The sequence below is a fragment of the Vidua macroura genome, chromosome 26, assembly GCF_024509145.1.
Source record: "Vidua macroura isolate BioBank_ID:100142 chromosome 26, ASM2450914v1, whole genome shotgun sequence".
NCBI lineage: Eukaryota > Metazoa > Chordata > Aves > Passeriformes > Viduidae > Vidua > Vidua macroura.
This window is the reverse complement of record NC_071596.1, coordinates 2,820,131-2,840,839: the sequence shown is the minus strand read 5'-3', so window position 1 is coordinate 2,840,839 and position 20,709 is coordinate 2,820,131. Positions and strand designations below refer to the sequence as shown.

At 62.1% G+C, this 20,709-nt stretch overlaps 2 protein-coding genes across 5 annotated transcripts; one reads left to right on the top strand and one right to left on the bottom strand.

Annotated features, from left to right (window-relative positions):
• Window positions 1-42: 42 nt before the first annotated feature.
• LOC128819264 (acidic leucine-rich nuclear phosphoprotein 32 family member B) lies at window positions 43-8,163 on the top strand. Of its 3 annotated transcripts, none has more exons than XM_053999311.1 (7): window positions 43-183; window positions 2,574-2,723; window positions 3,174-3,296; window positions 4,226-4,424; window positions 4,708-4,829; window positions 5,177-5,231; window positions 6,422-8,163. In XM_053999311.1, the coding sequence occupies exons 1-7, from the start codon at window positions 130-132 to the stop codon at window positions 6,508-6,510; spliced, it is 792 nt and encodes a 263-aa protein (XP_053855286.1). In that variant the 5' UTR covers window positions 43-129; the 3' UTR covers window positions 6,511-8,163. The 3 variants fall into 3 exon arrangements, with proteins under 3 accessions (XP_053855286.1, XP_053855284.1, XP_053855285.1); XM_053999309.1 differs by having other exon boundaries at window positions 44-183; window positions 4,711-4,829; XM_053999310.1 differs by lacking the exon at window positions 4,708-4,829 and having other exon boundaries at window positions 44-183; window positions 6,422-6,465.
• A 1,396-nt stretch (window positions 8,164-9,559) lies between these two features.
• ZNF414 (zinc finger protein 414) lies at window positions 9,560-17,483 on the bottom strand. 2 transcript variants are annotated; one of them, XM_053999307.1, is made up of 9 exons: window positions 17,415-17,483; window positions 13,197-13,321; window positions 12,778-12,879; window positions 12,592-12,699; window positions 12,329-12,434; window positions 11,664-12,187; window positions 11,265-11,315; window positions 10,588-10,743; window positions 9,560-9,953 (listed from the first exon to the last, which is right to left on the bottom strand). In XM_053999307.1, the coding sequence occupies exons 2-9, from the start codon at window positions 13,264-13,266 to the stop codon at window positions 9,877-9,879; spliced, it is 1,194 nt and encodes a 397-aa protein (XP_053855282.1). In that variant the 5' UTR covers window positions 13,267-13,321; window positions 17,415-17,483; the 3' UTR covers window positions 9,560-9,876. The 2 variants fall into 2 exon arrangements, with proteins under 2 accessions (XP_053855282.1, XP_053855283.1); XM_053999308.1 differs by lacking the exon at window positions 11,265-11,315.
• Between the last annotated feature and the right edge of the window lie 3,226 nt (window positions 17,484-20,709).

Genomic DNA, 20,709 nt, shown 5'->3' with positions numbered 1-20,709 from the left:
CGCCTCTTCCTGCGCCGGGCGGCGGCGGCGGCGCGCGCGGGCGGGGGCGGGAGCGCGAGCGGCACCGGGAGCGGCACCGGGAGCGCGGCGCGGCTCGGGCTCGGCGGAGCGGAGCGGAGCGGCGGGAGCATGGAGATGGAGAAGCGCTTGACGCTGGAGCTGCGCAACAAGAAGCCGAGCGAGGTGCGGCGGGGAGCGGGGCGGCACGTGCTGCGGGCGGGGAGGAGGAGGAGGAGAAGGAGGAGGAGGGGGGTGGCGGCGGCGGCGGCGGGTGGGAGAGCGGCCCGCGGGGGTCCCGCACGGCGGGGACCGGGCGGGTTTGGCGGCGTGGGGATGGCGCGGTTGCGGCGGGAGCGCTCCCGCCCGGCCCGCGGCCCCGGCATGGCGGCGCGCACGTGCGCGGCGGGGCCCGCCCGCACCGGGGCCGCGCTGGAGGCGGCGGCGGGGCCCGGCCCGGCCCGCGGAGGGGCGCGGGGGGCAGCGGGGCCGCCAGCGGGCAGGGCCGGGCCGGGCCGGGCCCCGCCGCGCCGGAGTCAGCGGGCCCGGGCCGGGGCGGCCCCGCGCGGCCATGGCGGCTCGGCCATGTTAGCGGGGCCCGGCCGGGCCCGGAGCGGCTCCCGCGGGCTCCTCCGCCCGGGGAAGGGCTCCGGGGCTGCGGGGATGAACCTTGAGGTGCCGCTGGGGCCGCCCGTTCCCCTCCGCTGGCGGCTGCGGGGCCGGGCCCAGCGCTCCTCGCCCTCTCCGGGGCCGCCTCATCCCCGGCTCTTCTCCAGCCGTGCCTTCCTGGATCTCCCGTTTCCCCCGGGTCTCCCCGCTGCCTTTTCCCTGGGTCTCCCTTTTCCCTGGATCTCTCCTTCCCCCCATCTCCCCGCTCGTTTTCCCTGGGTCTCCCTTTCCCCGGATCTCCCCATCCCGGGGCCGCCCCGCTGGGCCGTGCCCGGTCCCTCCCTGGCCCCGGGGACACTCGGTGTCGTGGCAGCTGCGGGCCGTGGCCCCCGAGCACGGGGGGAACGGGCGGTGAGCGGGGCTTTGGGTGGAGATTAAAGCGGCTTCGTGCACGGCCGGGGGATTTGCAGGAGCAGAGCTGCTGGGCAGGAGGAGCTGCGAGCGCCTGGTGCCCGTGGAGTGACGCCAGGAATTGCAGAGCCAGCGGGGTCAGGGCTGGGTGTCCCTGCGTGTCCCGGGACCTGCTGCGTGTCCTGGGCCCGGCCTGGGGTAAAGCTGGGCTTGGCTGGGTTAGGCACACGTCACCCAGAGCAGCTGGGGCTGCCCCTGGATCCCTGGCAGTGCCCAAGGCCAGGCTGGACAGGGCTTGGAGCAGCCTGGGACAGTGGAAGGTGTCCCTGCCATGGCAGGGGTGGCACTGGATGGGCTTTAAGGTCCCTTCCCACCCAAACCATTCCAGGATTCCATGGTAACGTGGCGGAGTTCAGGCTCACCTCTGTGCCCACTCCTCACAGCAGCAGCACGCAGTTCTGCCCTTTGCCACCTTTACATCCACCACGGTGACAGTCCCAGTTTGGTTGGAGCACGTCAGTTTTCTGTCATGTTGGGAGCAAAACAAACTCTGCTCCAAAACCTCTGAGAGCCTCCACTCAAACCCCCAAGCACCGATGCCACTCGAGGAGTTTGAAGCCATAATTCATTCTGAGCTTGTGCTCTGAAGGTGGCAGAGATGGCCCAGCAGCCCCCAGCCTCTCCCTCTGGGAAGGCAGAGAGGTTTTAAAATGACTCCCTAAGAGCTGGCTGATGTGAGCAGGAGAGGTAAAATGGGAGCGCTGCGAAGGAGGAATTTGGAGAGCGCCACGAGCCTTCTGGCCAAGGCTCATTTTTGCATCTTGCTGTCAAGAATGTGTGGGGTAAAAGCAGATTTTGGGAGTGGTTTGTGAGAGCTGGGGCTGTGTCTGGGGGGACAGGGCTGTTTCCCTCCAGGTGTCTGGGGACAGCAGTTCTGTGCTGGTGCTTGGTGGTCCTGGTGGCAGGGGGGGGTTGATTTCCTCCGTGTGCTGAACTCTGGAGGTTCCTGGGTCTGGAATCCGTGCTGGGCACAATGTTTGGTGCCATCAGTGCTCATGTCACCAGCCTGAGGTTGAGCTCATGTGCTGAGCCCTGCCCAGGCCCCTGTGTCACCTCACTGGACACAGTCACAGGGAGGTCAGTCCTCTGGGGACAGGCTTTCTGTCACCCCAGTGGTGTGAGGGACAAAGTGGGAGGGGACAAACCCAGCTGACCTCGTTTGGCCCCTCTTTAGCAGAGCCTGAAGCTGACTCTGAAAGCTTTATTGATGTGCAGGGAGCTTTGGGATGTGACCTCATGGTTCCAAACTCCTGCATGCTGCTCCCTGGAGGATGGGGACCTTGGTGGGGACAGCAGGAGTGTGTTGGTGGCTTGTGCTTAAAGGGTGAAACTCCAACCACGGTGAGGGACTGTCACCAAAAGTTAGTTGGCTTTAAGGTCTTAAATTTGAGGAGGAGCTGGAGGCACAGCCGTGCTCTGGATGTGTTGGTGATGTCACCTCGAGGCCCAGGGGGACGGTGGCAGCTGTGGTGACAGCTGGGGGTGTCCCTGTGCAGGTGAAGGAGCTGGTCCTGGACAACTGCCGCTCAGAGGATGGCAAGGTGGTCGGCCTCTCCTCAGACTTTGAGAACCTGGAGTTCCTCAGCATGATCAACATCAACCTGCTGTCCGTGTCCAACCTCCCCAAACTCAACAAGCTCCGGAAGGTGAGTCAGGACTCTGCTCCCACCTCCAGCAGCCCTTGGCCTTGTGCTGCCCCTGGTGGCAGTTGGTTTTCCTGTATTTGCCAGAAAATACGTTGAATTTTGCTCCTTGCTCGCTATCTGAGCAAGTGAGAGGGGTCGGTTTTAATGTGCAACAAAAACCTTCTGAGCTCTTCAGGTGCTTAGAGCCCTTCTTGTCTTGCTTTTCTGCTCTCGTGCTGCTGTCAGAAGCTTCATGACACCATAAATATTTTGGATTTTAGAGCACTTACCAGCATGGGGGTGGCTGGCAGTGCTGCGTCCCTGCAGGAAGGGGGTTTTAAGGGCAAACTTGACCTGCTGCTGTGTGAGCTAAAATTTGGGTGTTCATTGTAGCCCGGTTCTTGGTGCAATTTCCTTCCTTGTATCACGAGCTGAAACACTTGGTAACCATGTGATATTCCCTCCCTTCAGCTGGAGCTGAGTGATAATAGGATTTCTGGTGGCCTTGAAGTTCTAGCAGAGAAAACTCCCAACCTGACACACTTGAACCTAAGTGGCAACAAGATCAAAGACATCAATACCCTGGAGCCCTTGGTGAGTGGAGGCTGTGCTGGAATCCAGGGATGACTTTTCCTTTGGGGATTGGGTCTGTGCAGCAGGAATCCAACGTCTTGGTAACTGTTCCAACAGCACTTCGTGGTTCTGATGGGAACAGATTTGATCCCAGTTTGAGGCTGGGCCAGTAGTTAATGGCTCCTCAGTCTGGAAAAGCAGCAGCCAGTTGCTAAAAGAAGCGTGAAATGGGGCTGGATGAGTAAAACTGTGGATGCTCAGTGCCCAGCTGAGAAGGGACCGGGAAAGGGTCGGAGGCAGCTGGAGGTAGGTGGCACCTGGGGTGTCATGGAATGAGGGAACTGCACAGCACTGAGGGCACCTGTCCCATCAGCCTGAAGGTTCTGCTGTCCCAGCACCGCAGGGCTCCCATTCCCATTCCCACAGTGGCCAGTGAGGCTGGAAAAGGCCTCTGAGGCTTTGGAATGCTGTGAGGGACACCTGGAAGGTCTGACACAGGGCAGTTGTCTCACTGGCTGTTTTGTCCATCCATTCCCTCCAGAAGGAATTTGGGATTGTTTTGCTCCTCCTTTCCTTGGCGTGGTGCCCGGTGTGATGGCCTGAGCTGGGCTGTGCCAAGGGCGCCCAGGCTGCAGCTCTCCCTGAGCTCTGCCTGATCTTTTGAGCAGGATGAGTCCAGCTCAGCTGTTCCTGAGCTTGCTGGGCCTGCTCAGAAGAAAGAAAGATTTGCAAATACACAGAGTTTGTTCCAGAAAGGGAAACCAGGACAGAGGAGCTGGACAGAAATTTCTTGTGCCCACAATGAGAGGAGCAGTGACTCCTCTCTGTCTGAGGAGCATGTGGGGCAGAACCACTGTGTGCTGGACCTGGGCAGTGCCACAGCCACCCTGCCTTGACTTCCTGGTCTTCAGACAGTGCTGGAGATAATCTTAACAAATTGATTTTTGCAGAAAAAGTTGCCGAACCTCCGCAGTCTGGACCTGTTCAACTGTGAGGTGACGATGCTCATCAACTACCGGGAGAGCGTGTTCGCCCTCCTGCCCCAGCTCACCTACCTGGATGGCTTTGATGCTGACGAGCAGGAAGCCCCAGACTCAGACCCTGAAGCAGATGGGGATGCACTGGAAGATGAGTATGAGAATGGGGAAGGTGAGGATTTTTTCTCCCCCTGGTTTTCCTGCTTGGTAACAACCCCTTTTTCACTCCAGGGTGGGCTCCAGCAACGGGGTTGGCACTTCGGGGTGGGCTCTGTGGGTCCCTCACCCCTTGGGCATAGGGCTGGGAGGGAGTGGGACTTGCTGGGAGGTGACAGGGCTTGGTGCTGTCCCTCCTCATCCTCTGTGACCCCTGCCTGCTGCTCACGCAGCACTGAGGGGTGAGGGGTGCCTGGGTTTGGGGAATGGGGCACTTCCCTCCCTCCCCTTTTTGGTAGAAGGTGAGGAAGAGGAGGATGATGAGGAGGAAGATGATTTGGATGAAGAAGTCATTGATGACGAGGAAGATGAAGACGATGATCTGGAAGGCGAAGAGGAGGAGGATGGTGTAGATGATGAGGTGAGGCTGTCAGCAGGTCACATGTTTGTCCCTTGTCTGGTGGCCCAGGTGTCACAGGAGCCTCTCTGGGGGCAGATCTGAGGAGTTTCTGGCTTTTCCCTGCACTCTGGACTGCTGAGAGTCACAAACTCCAGAGAGTTTTACAGTTCAGCCTTGGCCTGGCACTTCCATGGCTCTGAGTGATGGATCCATGCAGCCCCACCCGTGGGATGTGAGGAGCTCTTGGAGATCCAGCAGCTTCTCCTGCCAGCCTGAGGCTTCAGTGGGGTGGCAGAGGGGAAGGAGGACTGGGATTACTGCTCATGGAATTCTGGTTCTTGCAACAAAGCCTCTTGTTTTCACTCCAGGAGGAGGATGAGGAGGAGGATGGTGAGGAGGATGAAGAAGATGAAGCTGAGGAGGGTGAGTTGAGTCCTAACAATCCAATTTCTTGCAGAGCTCCCTCAACAGTCAAATATTTGGTGGTTTTGGAGCTTCCTCAGCCTCAGTGCAGGGCTGTTGCTGCTGCAGCTTTTCTGCCCAAGCTGGTTCTGAGCAGTCACACAGGGAGGGAAAGGGGTTTCAGGACCTCCAAATTCCAACTGTTCTGGGAAATGTGAGAGGTCAGTTGCTTAGAAAAGCAGTTCTGGGAACTGATGGGTCATGCCAGGAGCAGGGCTTCTGTCCCAGGAGGGTGTGAGGGGATCTCTTGGGGGCACGTTCCCCTCTCATCAGCTTAGAGCTGAGCTTGGGGCCAGACTCCTCTGGCTGTAACGAACACCCAGATGAAAGTTGACAGAATATTGTGGCTGGTGTGAATTCAAGTGATCTTGGATGAATCATGGAATTGTTAAGGTTGGGAAATCCCTCTAATACTGAGTCCAACACCACCATGTTCAGCTCTGACCCCTGTCCCCAAGTGCCACATTTTTTTGAACAGTTCCAGGGATGGTGATTCCAGCACTGCCCTGGGCAGCTGTGCCAATGCCTGACCACCTTCTCCTTGAAGGAATTTTTCCCAGTATCCCATTTAAACTTCACCTGGTGCAACTTGAGGCCATTTCCTCTTACCCTGTCACTTGTTAGCTGGGACAATTCTGACCCCCCCGGCTGTCCCCTCCTGGCAGGAGCTGTGCAGAGCCACAAGGTTCCCCCTGAGCCTCCTTTTTTCCAGGCTGAACCCCTTTCCCAGCTCCCTCAGCCCTTCCTGCTGCTCCAGACCCTTCCCCAGCTCCGTTCCCTTCCCTGAACACGCTCCAGCCCCTCAGTGTCCTTGTCCTGAGGGCCCCAAAACTGCCCCAGGATTTGAGGTCTCAGCAGTGCCAGCACAGGGGACCATGAGCTTGGTCAGGAGTGCCTGATTTCTGCAGGTGCTGTGTCTTTGAGGGTGCTCAACAAAACAAAAAACCCCTTTTCAGCTGTTCTACAGGATGCTTGGAAGGCAGAGAAAGTTGTTGGTGTCTGATGCCAGCCCAGGCTTTTCCAGGAGGAGCAGGGCAGGGTGGATCTGCTCCCAGATGGTGCCAGTCTGTCCCGTGCTTGCTCCCAGCTGCAGAGCTCAGCTGCTGTTCCCTGGGCTGGGCTGGAAGAGTGAATCCCCCCTCTCTTTGCAGACCATCCGTGTGGGCAGAAGAGAAAACGAAGTCTAGAGGATGAAGGAGAGGAAGATGCAGAGGACGAAGAGGATGATGAGGATGACTGATCCCAGCGAGCCAATCAGTTTTAAAGACTCTGACTGTGCTTGTTGTAACCTCCCCGTTGTGTCTGTGTGAGACTGTAAATCCCTGTCTCCCACTCCTCCTCCTCCCCCTTTGTATGGCTGCAGCATCCACAATATATTTTTTTAAGATTTAGAATACTGTAGGCATTCAGGGGAATCTTCCATACAAGGCTCACTTTTTTCTCACAAATATCTCATGACCAAAGGCTTTTCTCCGTTCGGTGGTTTGTGCAGCAGCTTAAAAAAAAAAAAAAAGGCAAAAAAAAAAAAGGCAAAAAAAATCCAAAAAAAAGAGAAAAAAAAATCTCCTCCTTAGGGTATCTGTGTGTCCGAAATCAGCTGTGCCACACTGGACCCAGAGCTCCAGCTCTCACCCTGCCAGCACAGAAGGCCTTTGCCACCCTCGTGCCCTCAGCCCAGGGCTCTGAAGACGCTTCTGGAGCCACCTCGGGTGCAAAATCTGGTTCATCTCCGTGGACTCGCAGCGATCCCCGAGGGTGTCTCAGATCTGAAATCATGGTGATGTGATCTCTGGACATGCTTGAAGATGCTTTAGTGCTGGGGATGGGGGTGCCTGGGCTTTTGTGGGGAGGGAGGGAGGGAGGGAGGGGCTGCTTGCATGACCTGGTACCTCTGCCAATGCACCTTGCAGTAACCCTGCACTTGCTTTCCTATTTGATTTTATAAACTGGAACATTTTTCCCACTGGCCACTTAAGAACCATCCCTTGGGCTGTCCCGAGTGAGGAGGGGTTTTTGTGGCCTGCAGCAGCTTTGGGAAGGGATAGGGAAGGCAGGTGAGGGGATACTGCTCCTCCAGCCGCCTCATTTCACACTGTACAGCCTGTGCAGCCACCATCACTGTGATGCTCCTGCAGACCGTGTTAGCCTGGAAATTCTCAGGGTCCTTCTGCCAGCCAGTGCCACCTCTGCACGGGCCCCTGGTGCCAGCCTGGCTTGGGCATCCTCCTCTTCCTCCTCCTGTGTTCCCAGCAGGGAGCAGAGCTCCAGCTCCCTGCTGTGGGGGTGCCACCCCGAGGTGGCTGGAGGAAGGATTTGGGGAAGCCAGCCAGGTTCATGCAGCATTCCCAACCCCATTCCCACCTTCCCTGTCATCCCGGAGGTGTCCAGCCAGCGCATCCCTTGGGAGAGCGGCCCGGGGAGGGGGGGATGCTCGGGCTGGGGACAGCCCGGGGGTGCAGACAAGCACTGGCACTTTGTGGCATTCCCGGGAGCTCCGTGTGCCCCCGGGGCCGAGGCTCCAGCCCTCCCCTCCCCTCCCGGGGGGTGTGGGGTGTGTTCAGCAGCACATCCCCGTTCCTGTCTCGCTTTGCTGGCGTCTCTTGCGTTGTACAGTCGCTGTGACCATTCGGAGAAGAACTAATCCTGTAAAATGCAAACTGAGTAACTTATAAATGTTTAAGGAATTTAAAAAAAAAAAAAGTCAGAGCAGCAGTTACTTCTAATTTTTTTTCCCTGCATTTTTAGCAGATTGTATGGATTTTATATTAGCCTAGTAACTGTCAGGTTTTGATCGGTCAGACTAGTCCCAGAAATAAGGATCTCCAGCCCTTTTGTATCTTTTGTTACAAAATTTGGATAAAACTTTTAATAAAGACTTCAGTTTTTAAAAATCCATTGCTATGGAGCTTGTCTTGGCTGCCTCTGCCTTGGGACCAGCCAGGAATGCTCGGAGTGGGGGCTTTGGGCAGGTTTGGGTTTCTGCTGGGAGCACCCTGTCCCCGGGAGGGCTGGCTTTGGCTCAGCCTGGGCTGGCAGGGACAGAGTGGGGGCTCTGCTGTGGGGTGGGGTCCCAGCACCTTGGGCTCTGCAGCACCCCCAGGGGCCAGTGCTGCCCTTGGTGGGGGCCAGAGCTGGACCCAGGGTCAGGGACAGCTTGGGAAGGGTCTCCCTCCTGCCTTTTGGGGTCACACCTGCCCTGGAGGAGGCAGGGGAGTGTTCAGTGGGCTGGGGGCCAGGGCAGCCACCTGTGCCAGCTGGGCTTGGGGGCTGAGCTCTGCCCCCTGCCCCACTTTGGGACCCCTTTGAGGTGCTCTGTGACCCAGTGCTGGCTCTGTGATGAGCTCTGATGTCACTCTGCCAGGTCTCAGCAGCTCAGGGACACTTCAGGTTGTCCATCCCCCTGCTCAGGGCCCGAGGGGACCGGGCTGGACTGGGGAGGGCACGGTCCCAGCTCAGGGGGGCTGCAGGAGAGAGCGCCGGGGGCATCCTGGGGTGCTGCTCAGCCTGTGGGGGGTGGCAGGAGGAGGAAGGAAGAAGGGATGGCAGCAGGAGGAAGGGTGGCAGAAGGAGGAAGGGATGGCAGCAGGAGGAAGGGGAAAGGGGTGCCCACCCCGCCCAGGTGGCCATTGGGCCTTTCTGAGCCCTCTCGCGGTGTTTGTGGCCCCTCCCGGCGCTGGCAGCAGCAGAGCAGGGGGTGCCGGCTCTTCCATCGCTCCCATCCCTCGCTCCCAGCCAGGGCTGCTGTGGGCACCAGCAGGTCCCAGCACGCCTCCCCTCGAACCAGTTTGCAGCAAACTTTTCACCCCGCTGGGCTGGGACCGGCAGAGCAGGACTGGGGGAGCCCCAGGGTGCTCCCACGGGGGGTGTAGCCCCCCCAGGCTGGGCACCTGGGCCCTTGCCCCTCCCAATGGCTCTTCTGTGCCATTCTGTGCCCTCCTTCCGCGGCAGGGCTGGGACAGGCACGGAGGCTGCCCGGGGCTCGGGGTCCCACCCTGCTCTGGTTGCTGGCGTGCAGCTGGCAGAGGCTCCAGCCCTGCACGCCCTGGGATGTGCTGGCAGGGGGCAGGGGCAGCACGGAGCCTCCCTTCCCCTTCCTCAGACCTTCCCCTTTCCCAAACCCTTCCCTTTCTCCTTCCCCAGGCCAGCCCCTGGCAGGGCCGGCCCAGGAGCACAGGGTCACACCCCCCTGTGTCCCCAGGTCCCCCTCCTTTGGTTTTGGGGGGCTCCTCAGTGGCAGCCCCGCTCCCCCTGCCCCCACGGGGACTGACAGAGCCTCTCCCGGCTGCCACTCCTGTACAATTCCCATTTATTTTTCTGAGATCTCATTCCAGAGAAGTCCACTAACTCCTGAGAACCTACCGGGCTCCCTGCAGAGCCCCCGGGGCTGAAGCAACAAAACCTTTAGGGGAGGGAGACACAGGGGCTCCGGCTGCTGGAGAGTCCCCGAAAATGAAAAGGAAGGGAAGAAATTCCAGGGGGAACATCGGCCCTGCTGGCTGCTCCTGTCCCCAGGGAGGGCTGCCTGTCCCAGCACAGGGCAGGGGCTGTGCTGTGCCCCCTGCCCGGCTCGGGGCAGGGCAGGAGAGTCCCTTGGGAGCCGAGGGCATCAAAGCTGGGAGTACAGGGAGTTCTCCATCTCCGGCGGCAGCTTGGCGTGGAACGGGGCGAGGCCCACCCCGAAATCTGGAGGGAGAGGGAAGAGAACTGTCAGCACCTCGTGGGGGGGGGTGGGTGGCACATGGACCCCCAGGGGCATCACAGGGGCTGGGGGGGGCACATGGAGAGCACACAGACACCCCCAGGGGCATTGCAGGGGCTGGGGGTACAGAGAGGGCAAGCACATGGACCCCTCCAGGGCACAGCAGGGATTGGGGGCATGGAGAGGGCACTGGGAGGGCACACACAGCCCCCAGGGACATTGAGGGGCTAAGGACACGGGGGGGCACGCAGACCCCAGGGACATTGAGGGTCTGGGGGCACTGGGGGGGCACACAGCCCCCAGGGACATTGCAGGGGCCGGGGGCACAGGGGGGCACACAGCCCCCAGGGACATTGAGGGGCCGGGGGCACAGGGGGGCACACAGCCCCCAGGGACATTGAGGGGCTGGGGGCACTGGGGGGGCACACAGACACCCCACAGACCATTGCAGGGGCCGGGGGCACACAAACCCCTCCGGGGCACTGCTGCAGGCCGGGGAAGCAGGGACTGGAACCCGGCCAGGCTGTGCCAGGACAGAGGGAGCAGGATGTGCCTTATCCCCGCGGGGCAGAGCCCATCCCCGTGAGCATCCCGGCAGCCCGGGGGTCCCTCCCGTACCCATCTCGGCCTCCAGGCGCCCGGGCGGGGGGTTCTTGCGGTGGTCCTCGATGTGCAGGGTCATCTCCTCGCGGGAGGCGGTGGAGAAGGGGCACTGCGTGCAGCTGTAGCGGCCCCGCGTGTGCTCCCAGACGATGCGGCTGTTGGAGGAGTGCCCTGCAAGGACGGGCGGGCAGGGAAGCACAGGGATCGCCCCCGGGATCGCCCGGAGCCGGGTGGTGCCGCGGGGCTATGGGGGCTGGAGCCCCCCCGCTCTGATCCCCACTCGCTCAGGGGCTCCCTTCCCAAGGGAAGAACCCCGAATGTGGGAGCAGGGGGCCAGGCTGTGCCCCCGGCCCGGCAGCAAAGGGCACGGCGGCTTCTGGGCTCGGACTGGGGGCACTGGAGCCCAGGCAGCTCCTGCTGCTGCTCCTCCTCCTGCTGCTTCTGCCCTCGGGGCCAGGCTGGGGGGTTTTGGGGGGGGTGCAGCTGGTAACCCCCCTGCCTCGGAGCCCAGCTGGGCCGCATTCCCTCTCCGCGTGGCTCCCAAAAAGGAGGGAGCCCGCCCCCCCCCTCTGCTCTCCGAGGAGCACCGCAGTGCCCCTGGGGCATCTCCCATCCCCTGTGGCCCCCCCCCGCCGCCCCCCAAACCCCCCAGTGACAGAAAGCAGCCCCCACCCAGCAGGTGCCAAACTAACCTGGAGTCACTCCTGAGCCAAAGCATGGGAGGAGTGGGCTGACACTCACACCTGCGGAGGGAATCGAGGGCCAAGACAAGCATTAGGTCTTCCCCTCCCTGGGGGGGGACACGTGGGAGGGCAGGCCTGGCCCGGCCCCCCCGCCTCGCACCCCCAGCACGCCGGGGAGCAGCAGGGCCGGGAGAATTTGGAGGCGTTTTTTTGGCGGTCGCCGGTGCTTTGCCCAATCGAACATCACCCAGGGGGCGGCACGGGGCTTTTTGGGGGGTGGGTGGCCGGGCCGGAGGGGGGGGAGGGGGCCGGATCCTCGGCTGGGCGGCGGCGGGTCCTCCTCGGGAGCTGCTGCTGGTCAAGGCGGGAGCAGAAGAAGGTTTGTCCCGAACGGCTCCGCGCTCTCACCTTGGCTTTTCTTCCAGACGGCGTTGGAGACGCTGGGGGGGCCGTGGCCCGGCAGGAAGGGCCGCAGGCGGTGCTGAGCCGGGGGCTGCGCCAGCCCGTAGGGCGAGGGGGGCACGTAGGACAGGAACGGCCCCGGCACCGAGGACGGGGGTGGCCCCGAGAAGCGAGTCAAGGACGAGGGCCCGAACAGGCCGGGCTCCAGCAGCGGGAAGGGGTGAGGGGCCGGCGACACCAGCGGCAGCGGCTCCAGCGAGCCGGGCAGCGCCGAGGGCAGCGCCGCCGGGGCAGAGTCCGCGCCCGCCGCCGGCGATTCCTTCTCCAGGGGCCGCGGAGCACTCGGCAGCTTGGGCAGCCCCTCGGCCGGCTTGGCCGGGGGCTCCTTCTCCGGGGCGGAGGTAGCGGGAGGCAGGACGGGCCTGTCGGGCCTGGGGGGCGGCGCGGGGCCGCTGGCGCTGTCGGAGCAGACGTGCAGGTGCTTGAAGAGGGAGCGGTGCGTGCGGAAGCGCAGCAGGCAGTTCTCACACCTGAGCGGCCGGGAAAGAGCCGTGAGCGGAGAGGCGGCGATGCTGCCCCGGGCACCGCCCCCGGCCCAAGCTGCCGTGGGGGCTCAGGGGTGCCGGGTGCCCCCGGAGAGGAGGATGGGGACGGGGAGCAGCGGGACTCACTTGAAGTAGCGGTTGGGTTTGTAGTGCACCTTCATGTGGGCCATGAGGTCCTGCATGCTGGGGAAGGTCTCGGTGCAGCCCAGGGTGGGGCAGTGGAAGGTTTTGCCTGGGCAGAGGAATTCGGAGAGAGAGATTCAGCACCAGCCCAGCCGGGGACAGCCCCGCTGCTGGGGCTGCAGCACCTCCCACGCTGCCCCCGCTCCCATCTCCCCCCAGCGGCGCTGCCTCCGCTCCGAGCCCCGCTCTGCGTGTCCTGGCCTTACCCTCGAGGGACTGCGTGGGTCTGTAGTGCACCTTCAGGTGGTCCATCAGCTCCTGCATGCTGGGGAAGGCCAGCTTGCAGCCGTAGCTCGAGCACTGGTAGTGTTTCCCTGCAAGGACACAGATCCGTCGGCCTCGTCCCTGCCCCGGCTGTCGCTGTCCCCTCCCCGGGGCGGGGCTGGGCTCACCTGGGACAGGTCTGCGCTTCAGCGGCCGCAGCTCCGGGGCCGGGGTCCCTCCGCTCCCCGCCACCGGCATCGGGGCACCGGGCAGGGCTGGGTCACTGCAGCCTGCGGGGAGAGGTTGTGAGGCTCGGCCCTGCCAAACCAGCCCTCTGCCCTCGCCGTCCCTTCAGAACAGGGAAATGGGGCCGGGGGTCTGCCTGGAGGAGGCTGGAGCCCCCCAGGGTGTGAGAGCTGGGAGGGGCTGTGCTCTAGGGTGAGGTGTGAAGGTGAAGCCCGATGGTGGCTGGAACACGCTGGGTGATGCCACCTGCGCACCCAGGCACGCCTTGGCACACCTGGGCACATCCCCATGGGGGGGGGTCGGCCAGAGGGACCTCCAGCCACAGGACCAAAGGCTTTCCCCTGCTCCTCAGGGCACTCACCTGCCCCCTCCGCGCCGAATTTGCCCCGCAGGGAGAAGGTGGCCACAGGCTCGTCCTTCTCCGTCTTCATGGCCTGGCCGGAGCTGGGCACGGGCAGAGGGACACGGCGGCTCCTCCCGGCGGTGCTGCACCGGGAGCAGGGAGGGGGTCAGATCCCAGCCCGGGGCCGCAGTGACTCCTCCCTCCTCCTCCTCCTCTTCTTTTCCTCCTCCTCCTCGGTGCCCTGTGGTCGTGGGACCGACCCTCCCACCCGGTGCTGAGCCCGCAGGATATCCCAGAGCTGTCACTATCCCCTCCTGCCTCTCCCACTCCAGGGTGGTCCCCAAAGCCCCCAAACATCCCCCCAGGCATCACCAGGATCCTGCTCGTGTCCAGCCCACAGCAACTGTAGGCAAAATTTCCCCCAAACTGGGGGAATTCCTCCAAGGATCCTCCTAGGGGATCCCCTCCAAGGCACAGCCAAACCAGGGGTTGCTGCAGCTGCTCCAGCCTCCTGCTCCCAGGGCTGGGGGGGCTCACTGGGTGCTCCCCTCAAAATTCCAAAGGGTTTTCCATCCTTTTCCAGGATCAGCAGGTCCCACTGAGTGACTGGGAGTTGATGATGGGCACTTGGGGACTGTTCTTGCCCAAAAATACATTGGCTTGGCACGAGGCTCCCACATGGATAATTCCCACATGAATTCCCAGTGAAAATAATCTGGAAAACCCCCTCAGTTTGGGAGATTTCTCTGTAGTGTCTTAATGTTGGAGTGAGAGAGAAAATGGTGCTAATAATGGCAATGATAATGCTACTAAATAATAAGCAGTGATGAAAATAAGGACAAAAGGATAAAATAAAAAGGATAAAAGGGTAAAAATATTTATAATAATGCTGATGATAATGCTGATATTGATAATAATGACAATGATAACAACAATAATATCAGTGCTTGGGCTGTGAAGTGGGCACTGGGTGATGCTTCCCCAAGAACTCAGTAACTCCTTGGGAAATCTCCCTGGAGATCAGCTCTGCTGGCTGGGGCACCCCATCCTTCCCATTAACATCTGCTCCAGAGGCATTTCCCCAGCTTTTAGCTCTGGGGGTCTCGCCCAGCGGGGCTCAGCCTGGCCAAGCCGGGCTCAGCAGCTGTTCCTGCAGCACCCAGCACATTGGGATCACAGCCCAGCAGGAAATAAGTCAGGGAGGGGGGGAAAATCCATGTGGGATTATTCCTGTGGCTGCCCCTGGGCTCCTGGCTTTGTCTGGGGGTTGTGGGGCCTTTTTTGTTGTTGTTGTTTTCTCAGCTCAGCGGCCTCAGGATGGAATCAGCCAACCATGGAGGGGGGTTGGCCATGGAACAGGGAATCTGGGGCAGGGCTGGGGCTGGTCATGGCCCAGGAGGGGAAATTCAGCCCTGGATGGAGGGGATGCCCCATCTCCATCCTCCATCCTGCAGGACACGGGGTAAACACGGAAAGTTCCCGGCAGCTTTGATGGAGCTTTGTTTATCAGGTAGAAATGAGGGGTTTGGTGGGAAAAAGGGTCTTGGGAATCTTCTTTTTGGGGGAGACAATGCTGAAAAGGTCGAGGCAGGGCTGTGTCTGCCTGCCCAGCCCCTGGGTAGCGTCCCTGTGGCACTGCCACTTCTTGGTGCCCAACCCTGACGTGTCAGAGCTGGAAGCACTGGTGCTGGAGAGTGCAGTGAGACAAAATTCCTGCTGCCCTGCTGGAAATGCCCCTCTGGATCAAAGCTGGGTGGCCCAGCCTGGGCTCAGCACCCCTGGCAGAGCCCTGGGACCGACGGGCTCCAGACGAGCCCAAAGGGAGCAGGGCCACAGCACTGAGAGCTCAGGGGCAGCACAGGGGAGTCTCCCCAAGAAATCAGGACATTTTTCCCCACCAGCACTGCAGCAGGGGACAGGAGCTCCTGGAGCCCCAGGGTCAGAGCCAGCAGTGCCTTGGGATGTTGGAACCTCTGGGATCACAGATGCCACTCTCCTTTTCCCTGTTGCAGCATCCCAGTGATGCCTTGTAGGCTGATTTTTTTCCTCTGGAAAAGCTGGGAAAGCTCTTGGGCAGATCCTGTGAGGGCAGGCAGGATGGGCACTTGGCCCATGGCCCCAGCGTTCCCCACGGGTGACCTGGCAGAGGACACGGTGGCAGCACTGTGGCATCGCCCTGTGCCCAGCCCAGGTTTTTGGAGAGCAGGTGGCACCTGGATCATCTTGCTGTCATTTGTCACCTCCCATGGGATGGTGGCCAACACTGCCCCTCCTCCAGGACTGTCTGTTCTGCAGCCCTGAGCGTGACACCCCGGCCCAGGTGCTGCTGAGCTGCCACTGTCCCCATCCCCAGTGACCTCCCGTGGTCACCAGAGATGTGACTGCCCCAGAGATGTCACCCCCCTGGTGACACGATTCCCCCAGAGACAGGACCCCCCTAGAAATATGACTCCCTCCAAGATGTGACCACCAGTGCAAACCTGCCCTGGAACCCAAATCCTGTCACTGTCATTATCCCCAGGGTTTTCCTGCCACCCCAAAAAGCTGCTGGCACAAAACTCTCTCCTCCCAACCCCTGTGGGATTAACAGGAACCCCAAAAACCCTTCCAGGAGCTGCCAGCCATGAGGGTGGGCAGGATTTTTGCAGCTGCCCATCACCCCGAGCAGGCTGTGCTGCTGATTCAGTGAATAATGAACACAATAATTAGCACAATAATCAGCTCATCCCCCTCAAACCATCCGGGGGGCTTTATCCATACCCCGAGACTTTGCTCAACCCACCCCGTGAGGATAAATGGGACAAATAATGGGATTGGAGCATCTCTGAGGCCCGAGGATGAGGAGGCTGCCCCCAGCCGCGGCTCCTCGGCGCAGGAGATGAGACAAAGGCTGCGAACAAGGCGCTCATGTGATCGCGCCGGGGGAGGAAGCGCCGGCGGTGCCAGCGGCTCAGCTCCTGCCAGTGCCACCAGCCCCAGCTCAAACACACCCCGTGGGTTCTCCTGGAGCCTTCAGATATCGCGGGGAGCTCACAGAGCTGGGGGAGCTGGGGGGAGGATGCTCCAAGTGTCCAATGCGAGGTGGGTGCCCCAGTCCGGGCATGGGCTGGGGCAAAGCTGCTGCCTGGGGTGGCACCCCTCCCTGGGGGGGTTCCCTGCTTTCCAACTCAGAATCTGCCTGGGGAGCCTGAGGAGCCCACCCCAAACCCAGGGTGGGCATCCAGAGGGGCGAGTGCTGAGCCTCGTGCCCGGCCTTGGTGTCACATCCCCGGGCCAGCTCAGCCCAGGCCCCTCTTCCCTCTGAGGGGACGAAGCCTGGGGGTCCCCACTGTCCCTCAGATTGCTCCAAGCCCTGCTGCCATTTCCCCACACTCCCAGACCACCCAGGTGCCCACCTTTACCTGCCTGCCCGTGGACGGGCCACATCAGCTGGGAAAAAGCCCCACTTTCCCTTCAGGATCCACCTGGGGATGCTGGAGCTCCCTCCCTGAGCCTGGACAAAGCTGAGCCCAGCACCAGGCAAGCTCGCCCCATGGCCAAGGCCAGGAGCCCCCGGCTCTGACAGCCCCAGAGCGGCTCCCAGAGGTGTGGGAGGGTGGAGGGAGCACGGGCAGGTCCCGGCAGGGGCACCCCGGGCCCTGAGGGGCTCCTGCTGTTCCCACAGGCCACGCACCTGTCAGGACCGAGGGTAGTGGCTCCCGTGGCTCCCTGTGCCTGTCAGCCCCACAAGTGGAAATCCCAAGGTAGCCCCCATGGCTACTGGTTTCTGGGGCCGGTAGCCCCCCACGGGCCATACACCCATGGCTACAAGTCCAGGGGGGAGTGACCCCCACGGCCACCCACCCCATGGGAGTGACCCCGTGACCCGGAGCCCCCGCGGGCAGCAGCCCCAGGGCTGGCGCAGGTCCCGGCTCCCTGCAGAGCCCCGGTACCGCTCCGGTACCGCTGCTGTCCCCGGGGCAGCTCCAGCCCCGGTGTCGGTCCATCCCCCGCTACCGGTGCTGGTTCATCCCTGGTACCGATCCAGCCCCGGTGCCAGTACACTCCTGGCCCGCTACATCCCCAGGTGCCGCTGCTCCCTTCCCGGTGCCAGCACCCCGCCGGTGCCGGGGTAACCCCGATATCGGTACACCCCCGGTGCCGGTCCATCCCCGGTGCCGGTCCGTCCCCCGATCCCGGTCCTGCCCCGGTGCCCGCCCGTCCCTCCCGGTCCCTCCCGGTCCCTCCCGGCCGTACCGGGGCTGCGGCGGGGCCGGCGCCGCCCGGGTCGCGCATCAGCGGCGGGGCGGCCGCGGGGCCATTTTCTGTGCGGAGCTGTCGCGAGAGCGGGGGGAGGAGGAGGAGGAGGATGACGGGGGGGAGGAAGGAACGTGCGGAAGGGCGGGCGGGGGCCTCGGGGGGGGACCCGGCCCCGCCCCGTTCGCCCCCCTCTCTCCCGGCTGCTTTTCCCGGGAGATTCTCCGCACCCGCATCCCAGCGTCTGCGGGCAGCTCGAGCATCCCGGGGGTTTTGGAGCATCCCGGGGTTTTGGAGAATTCCAGGGGTTTTGGAGCATCCTGAGGGTTTTGGAGCATCCCGGGGGTTTTGGAGCATCCCGGGGTTTTGGAGCATCCTGGGGGTTTTGGAGCATCCCGGGGTTTTGGAGAACTCCAGGGGTTCTGGAGCATCCCGGGGGTTTTGGGGCATCCCGGGGGTTTTGGGGCATCCTAGGGGCTTTGGAGGATCTTGGGGGTTTTGGAGCATCCCGGGGGTTTTACAGGATCCTGGAGAGGGAAAGGCATCAGCAGTTCCTGAAGCTTTTGGAGGATCCCAGGGTTTTGGAGTATCCCAGGGTTTTGGGGCATCTCGGGGGTTTTGGAGCATCCTGGGGGCTTTGGAGGATCTTGGGGGTTTTGGAGCATCCCGGGGGTTTTACAGGATCCTGGAGAGGGAAAGGCATCAGCAGTTCCTGAAGCTTTTGGAGTATCCCAGGGTTTTGGAGTATCCCAGGGTTTTGGAGTATCCCAGGGTTTTGGGGCCTCTCGGGGGTTTTGGAGCATCCTGGGGGCTTTGGAGCATTCCAGGGCTTTTGAAGGATCCCTGAGAGGGAATGACATCAGCAGTTCCTGAAGCTTTTGGAGGATCCCAGGGTTTTGGAGCATCCTGAGGTCTGGGGTCATGTCAGGGGCTCAGAGCATCCCAGGGCCTTGAGCCTCCCGAAGGCCTTGGAGCATCCCAGGGCTTTTGGAACATCCTGGGACTTTGGAGCATCCAGGGAGTCTGCTGAGTACCCCAGGGGTACCCCAGGGAACATTCCAGGGCCAGGGCTCATGGAGCATCCTGAGGCTTTCAGAGCTTTTGGGGGGCTTTGGAGCATCTTGGGCTCCTCAGAGCATCCCGGGGCTTTGCAGTGTCCAGGGGGCTCCAGAGCATCTGGGGGTGCTCAGAGCCTGAGCCCTGGAAGTGCTGGACCCCTTGGAGCATCCCAGGCCCTCTGAGCACCCCGGGCTCCTGGGAGCACCCCGGATTTCTGGGAGCACCCTGGATTTTTGGGAGCACCCCGGATTTTTGGGAACACCCCAAGCTCCTGGGAGCACCCTGGAACACCCAGATTTTTGGATCATCCCAGGGCCCTCTGAGCACCCTGAGCTCCTGGGAGCACCCCGGATTTCTGGGAACACCTCAAGCTACTGGGAGCACCCCAGACTCCTAAGAGCACCCTGGGCTCCTGGGAACACCCCAGATCCCTGGATTTTTGGGAGCATGCTGGATTTTTGCGAGCACCCCGGGCTCCTGGGAACACCCCGGATTTTGGGGAGCACCTGAGCTCCTGGGAACACCCAAAGCTCCTGGGGACACCCCGGGCTCCTGGGAACACCCTGGATTTTTGGGAGCACCCCGGACTCCTGGCAACACCCCAGACTCCTGAGAGCACCCTGAGCTCCTGGGAACACCCAAAGCTTCTGAGAACACCCTGGATTTTTGGGAGCACCCTGGATTTTTGGGAGCATCCCAGATTTTTGGGAGCACCCCGGGCTCCTGGGAACACCCTGGATTTTTGGGAGCACCCCGGATTTTTGGGAGCACCCCTCCAGCTCATGTGTGCCCCAAGGAGCAGCCCAGGCTCCTTGGACCCTCCAGGATCCTCACAGCCCCTGAGAGACCCCCAAAGCCCTGGGAGCCCCTGGAGCCCTCGGGAGCAGCCCAGGGAGTGCCTGAGCTGGCCCAGCTCCCACATCCCTGCAGGGCTGAGCAGGAGCACCCACTGCCCCCCATTCCCATCTCCCAGCCCCCAGGAAGGGCTGGAAGGTGCAGGATTTCCCAAATCCCCAGAGTTCCCAAAGCCACTATTTTTCATTAAAATAAAATCAGACACCTCCCTCTTGCACTTTGCAGTGCAAGGACTCCTAAAAAAGCTGTGATTTACGGGAAAAATCACCCCGAGGAGAGCAGGGGGCTGAAAAATCCCCTCATGGGGGGAGGGGGGGACCCACAATTTCCAGCGTGGGGCTGTGAGGAGCTTGAAATTCCACGGGGAACTTCCCATCCCGGTGGGGTTCTGCCCTCTGTTAATCCCACCCTGCAGGACACAGGGTCCCCTGAGCACCGCTGGACCCCCAAGTCTGAGGTGGGGAGGAAGGTCTGTGTGACATGGGAGCAGCTCCAGAGGGGGCTTGGGAGGGAGGGAGGAAGAGGAGGGCTTGGGAGGAGGAAGGCTGGGCTGTGGGATCAGGGAGGAAGAGGAGGGCTGGGCTGTGGGATCAGGGAGGGAGGAAGAGGAGGGCTGGGCTGTGGGATCAGGGAGGAAGAGGAGGCTGGGCTGTGGGATCAGTCTGTAGGATCAGGGAATGAGGAAGAGGAGGGCCGGGCTGTGGGATCGGGGAGGGAGGAAGAGGAGGCTGGGCTGTGGGATCAGGGAGGAAGAGGAGGGCTGGGCTGTGGGATCAGGCTCTGTGGGATCAGCGAGGGAGGAAGAGGAAGGCTGGGCTGTGGGATCAGGAGGAAGAGGAGGCTGGGCTGTGGGATCAGGCTCTAGGATCAGGGAATGAGGAAGAGGAGGCTGGGCTGTGGGATCAGTCTCTAGGATCAGGGAATGAGGAAGAGGAGGGCTGGCTCTGGGATCAGGCTCTGTAGATCAGGCTGTCGTCACTTCCTCTGGCGGGCAGGCCGGACACGGGCCGGACATTCCGAGCCTGTTCCTCCCTCTCCCGGCTGGAAACCTCCCGGGGCAGCCCCGGCCCGCACCCCGCACCCCGCACCCCGCACCCCGCACCCCCAGCCCCAGCCCCAGCTGTCCCTTGCCCTGGGCTCTGCCGTGTGGGCACAGAGAGTCGCGGTTGCCACCCCAGGCATCGATCGTGGCCCCACAGGGAGGCGACCCCACAGGCTGCGGGGCCCAGCAGCCCCCGAGCACCGCCAGGAAAGGCTGGGACAGCTCCGTGGGCTTTGCCCGAGACATCCTTGGAGCTGTGACAAACGCGGGCACGGTGGCAGCGCCCTGCTCTGTTTTGCCTCGGCTGTGCCGAGCGATGCAGAGGCACGGCGGAGCCGG

Excerpts from the sequence above, each read along its gene's own strand:
- LOC128819264 (XM_053999311.1), top strand. The coding sequence starts at position 130 with ATGGAGATGGAGAAGCGCTTGACGCTGGAGCTGCGCAACAAGAAGCCG. Across the intron at positions 4,425-4,707 it reads TGAGTATGAGAATGGGGAAG|AAGGTGAGGAAGAGGAGGAT; the intron begins GTGAGGATTTTT and ends CCTTTTTGGTAG. Across the intron at positions 4,830-5,176 it reads AGGATGGTGTAGATGATGAG|GAGGAGGATGAGGAGGAGGA; the intron begins GTGAGGCTGTCA and ends TTTTCACTCCAG.
- ZNF414 (XM_053999307.1), bottom strand. The coding sequence starts at position 13,266 with ATGAAGACGGAGAAGGACGAGCCTGTGGCCACCTTCTCCCTGCGGGGC. Across the intron at positions 12,435-12,591 it reads ACCCACGCAGTCCCTCGAGG|GCAAAACCTTCCACTGCCCC; the intron begins GTAAGGCCAGGA and ends TCCTCTGCCCAG. Across the intron at positions 12,188-12,328 it reads AAACCCAACCGCTACTTCAA|GTGTGAGAACTGCCTGCTGC; the intron begins GTGAGTCCCGCT and ends CCGGCCGCTCAG.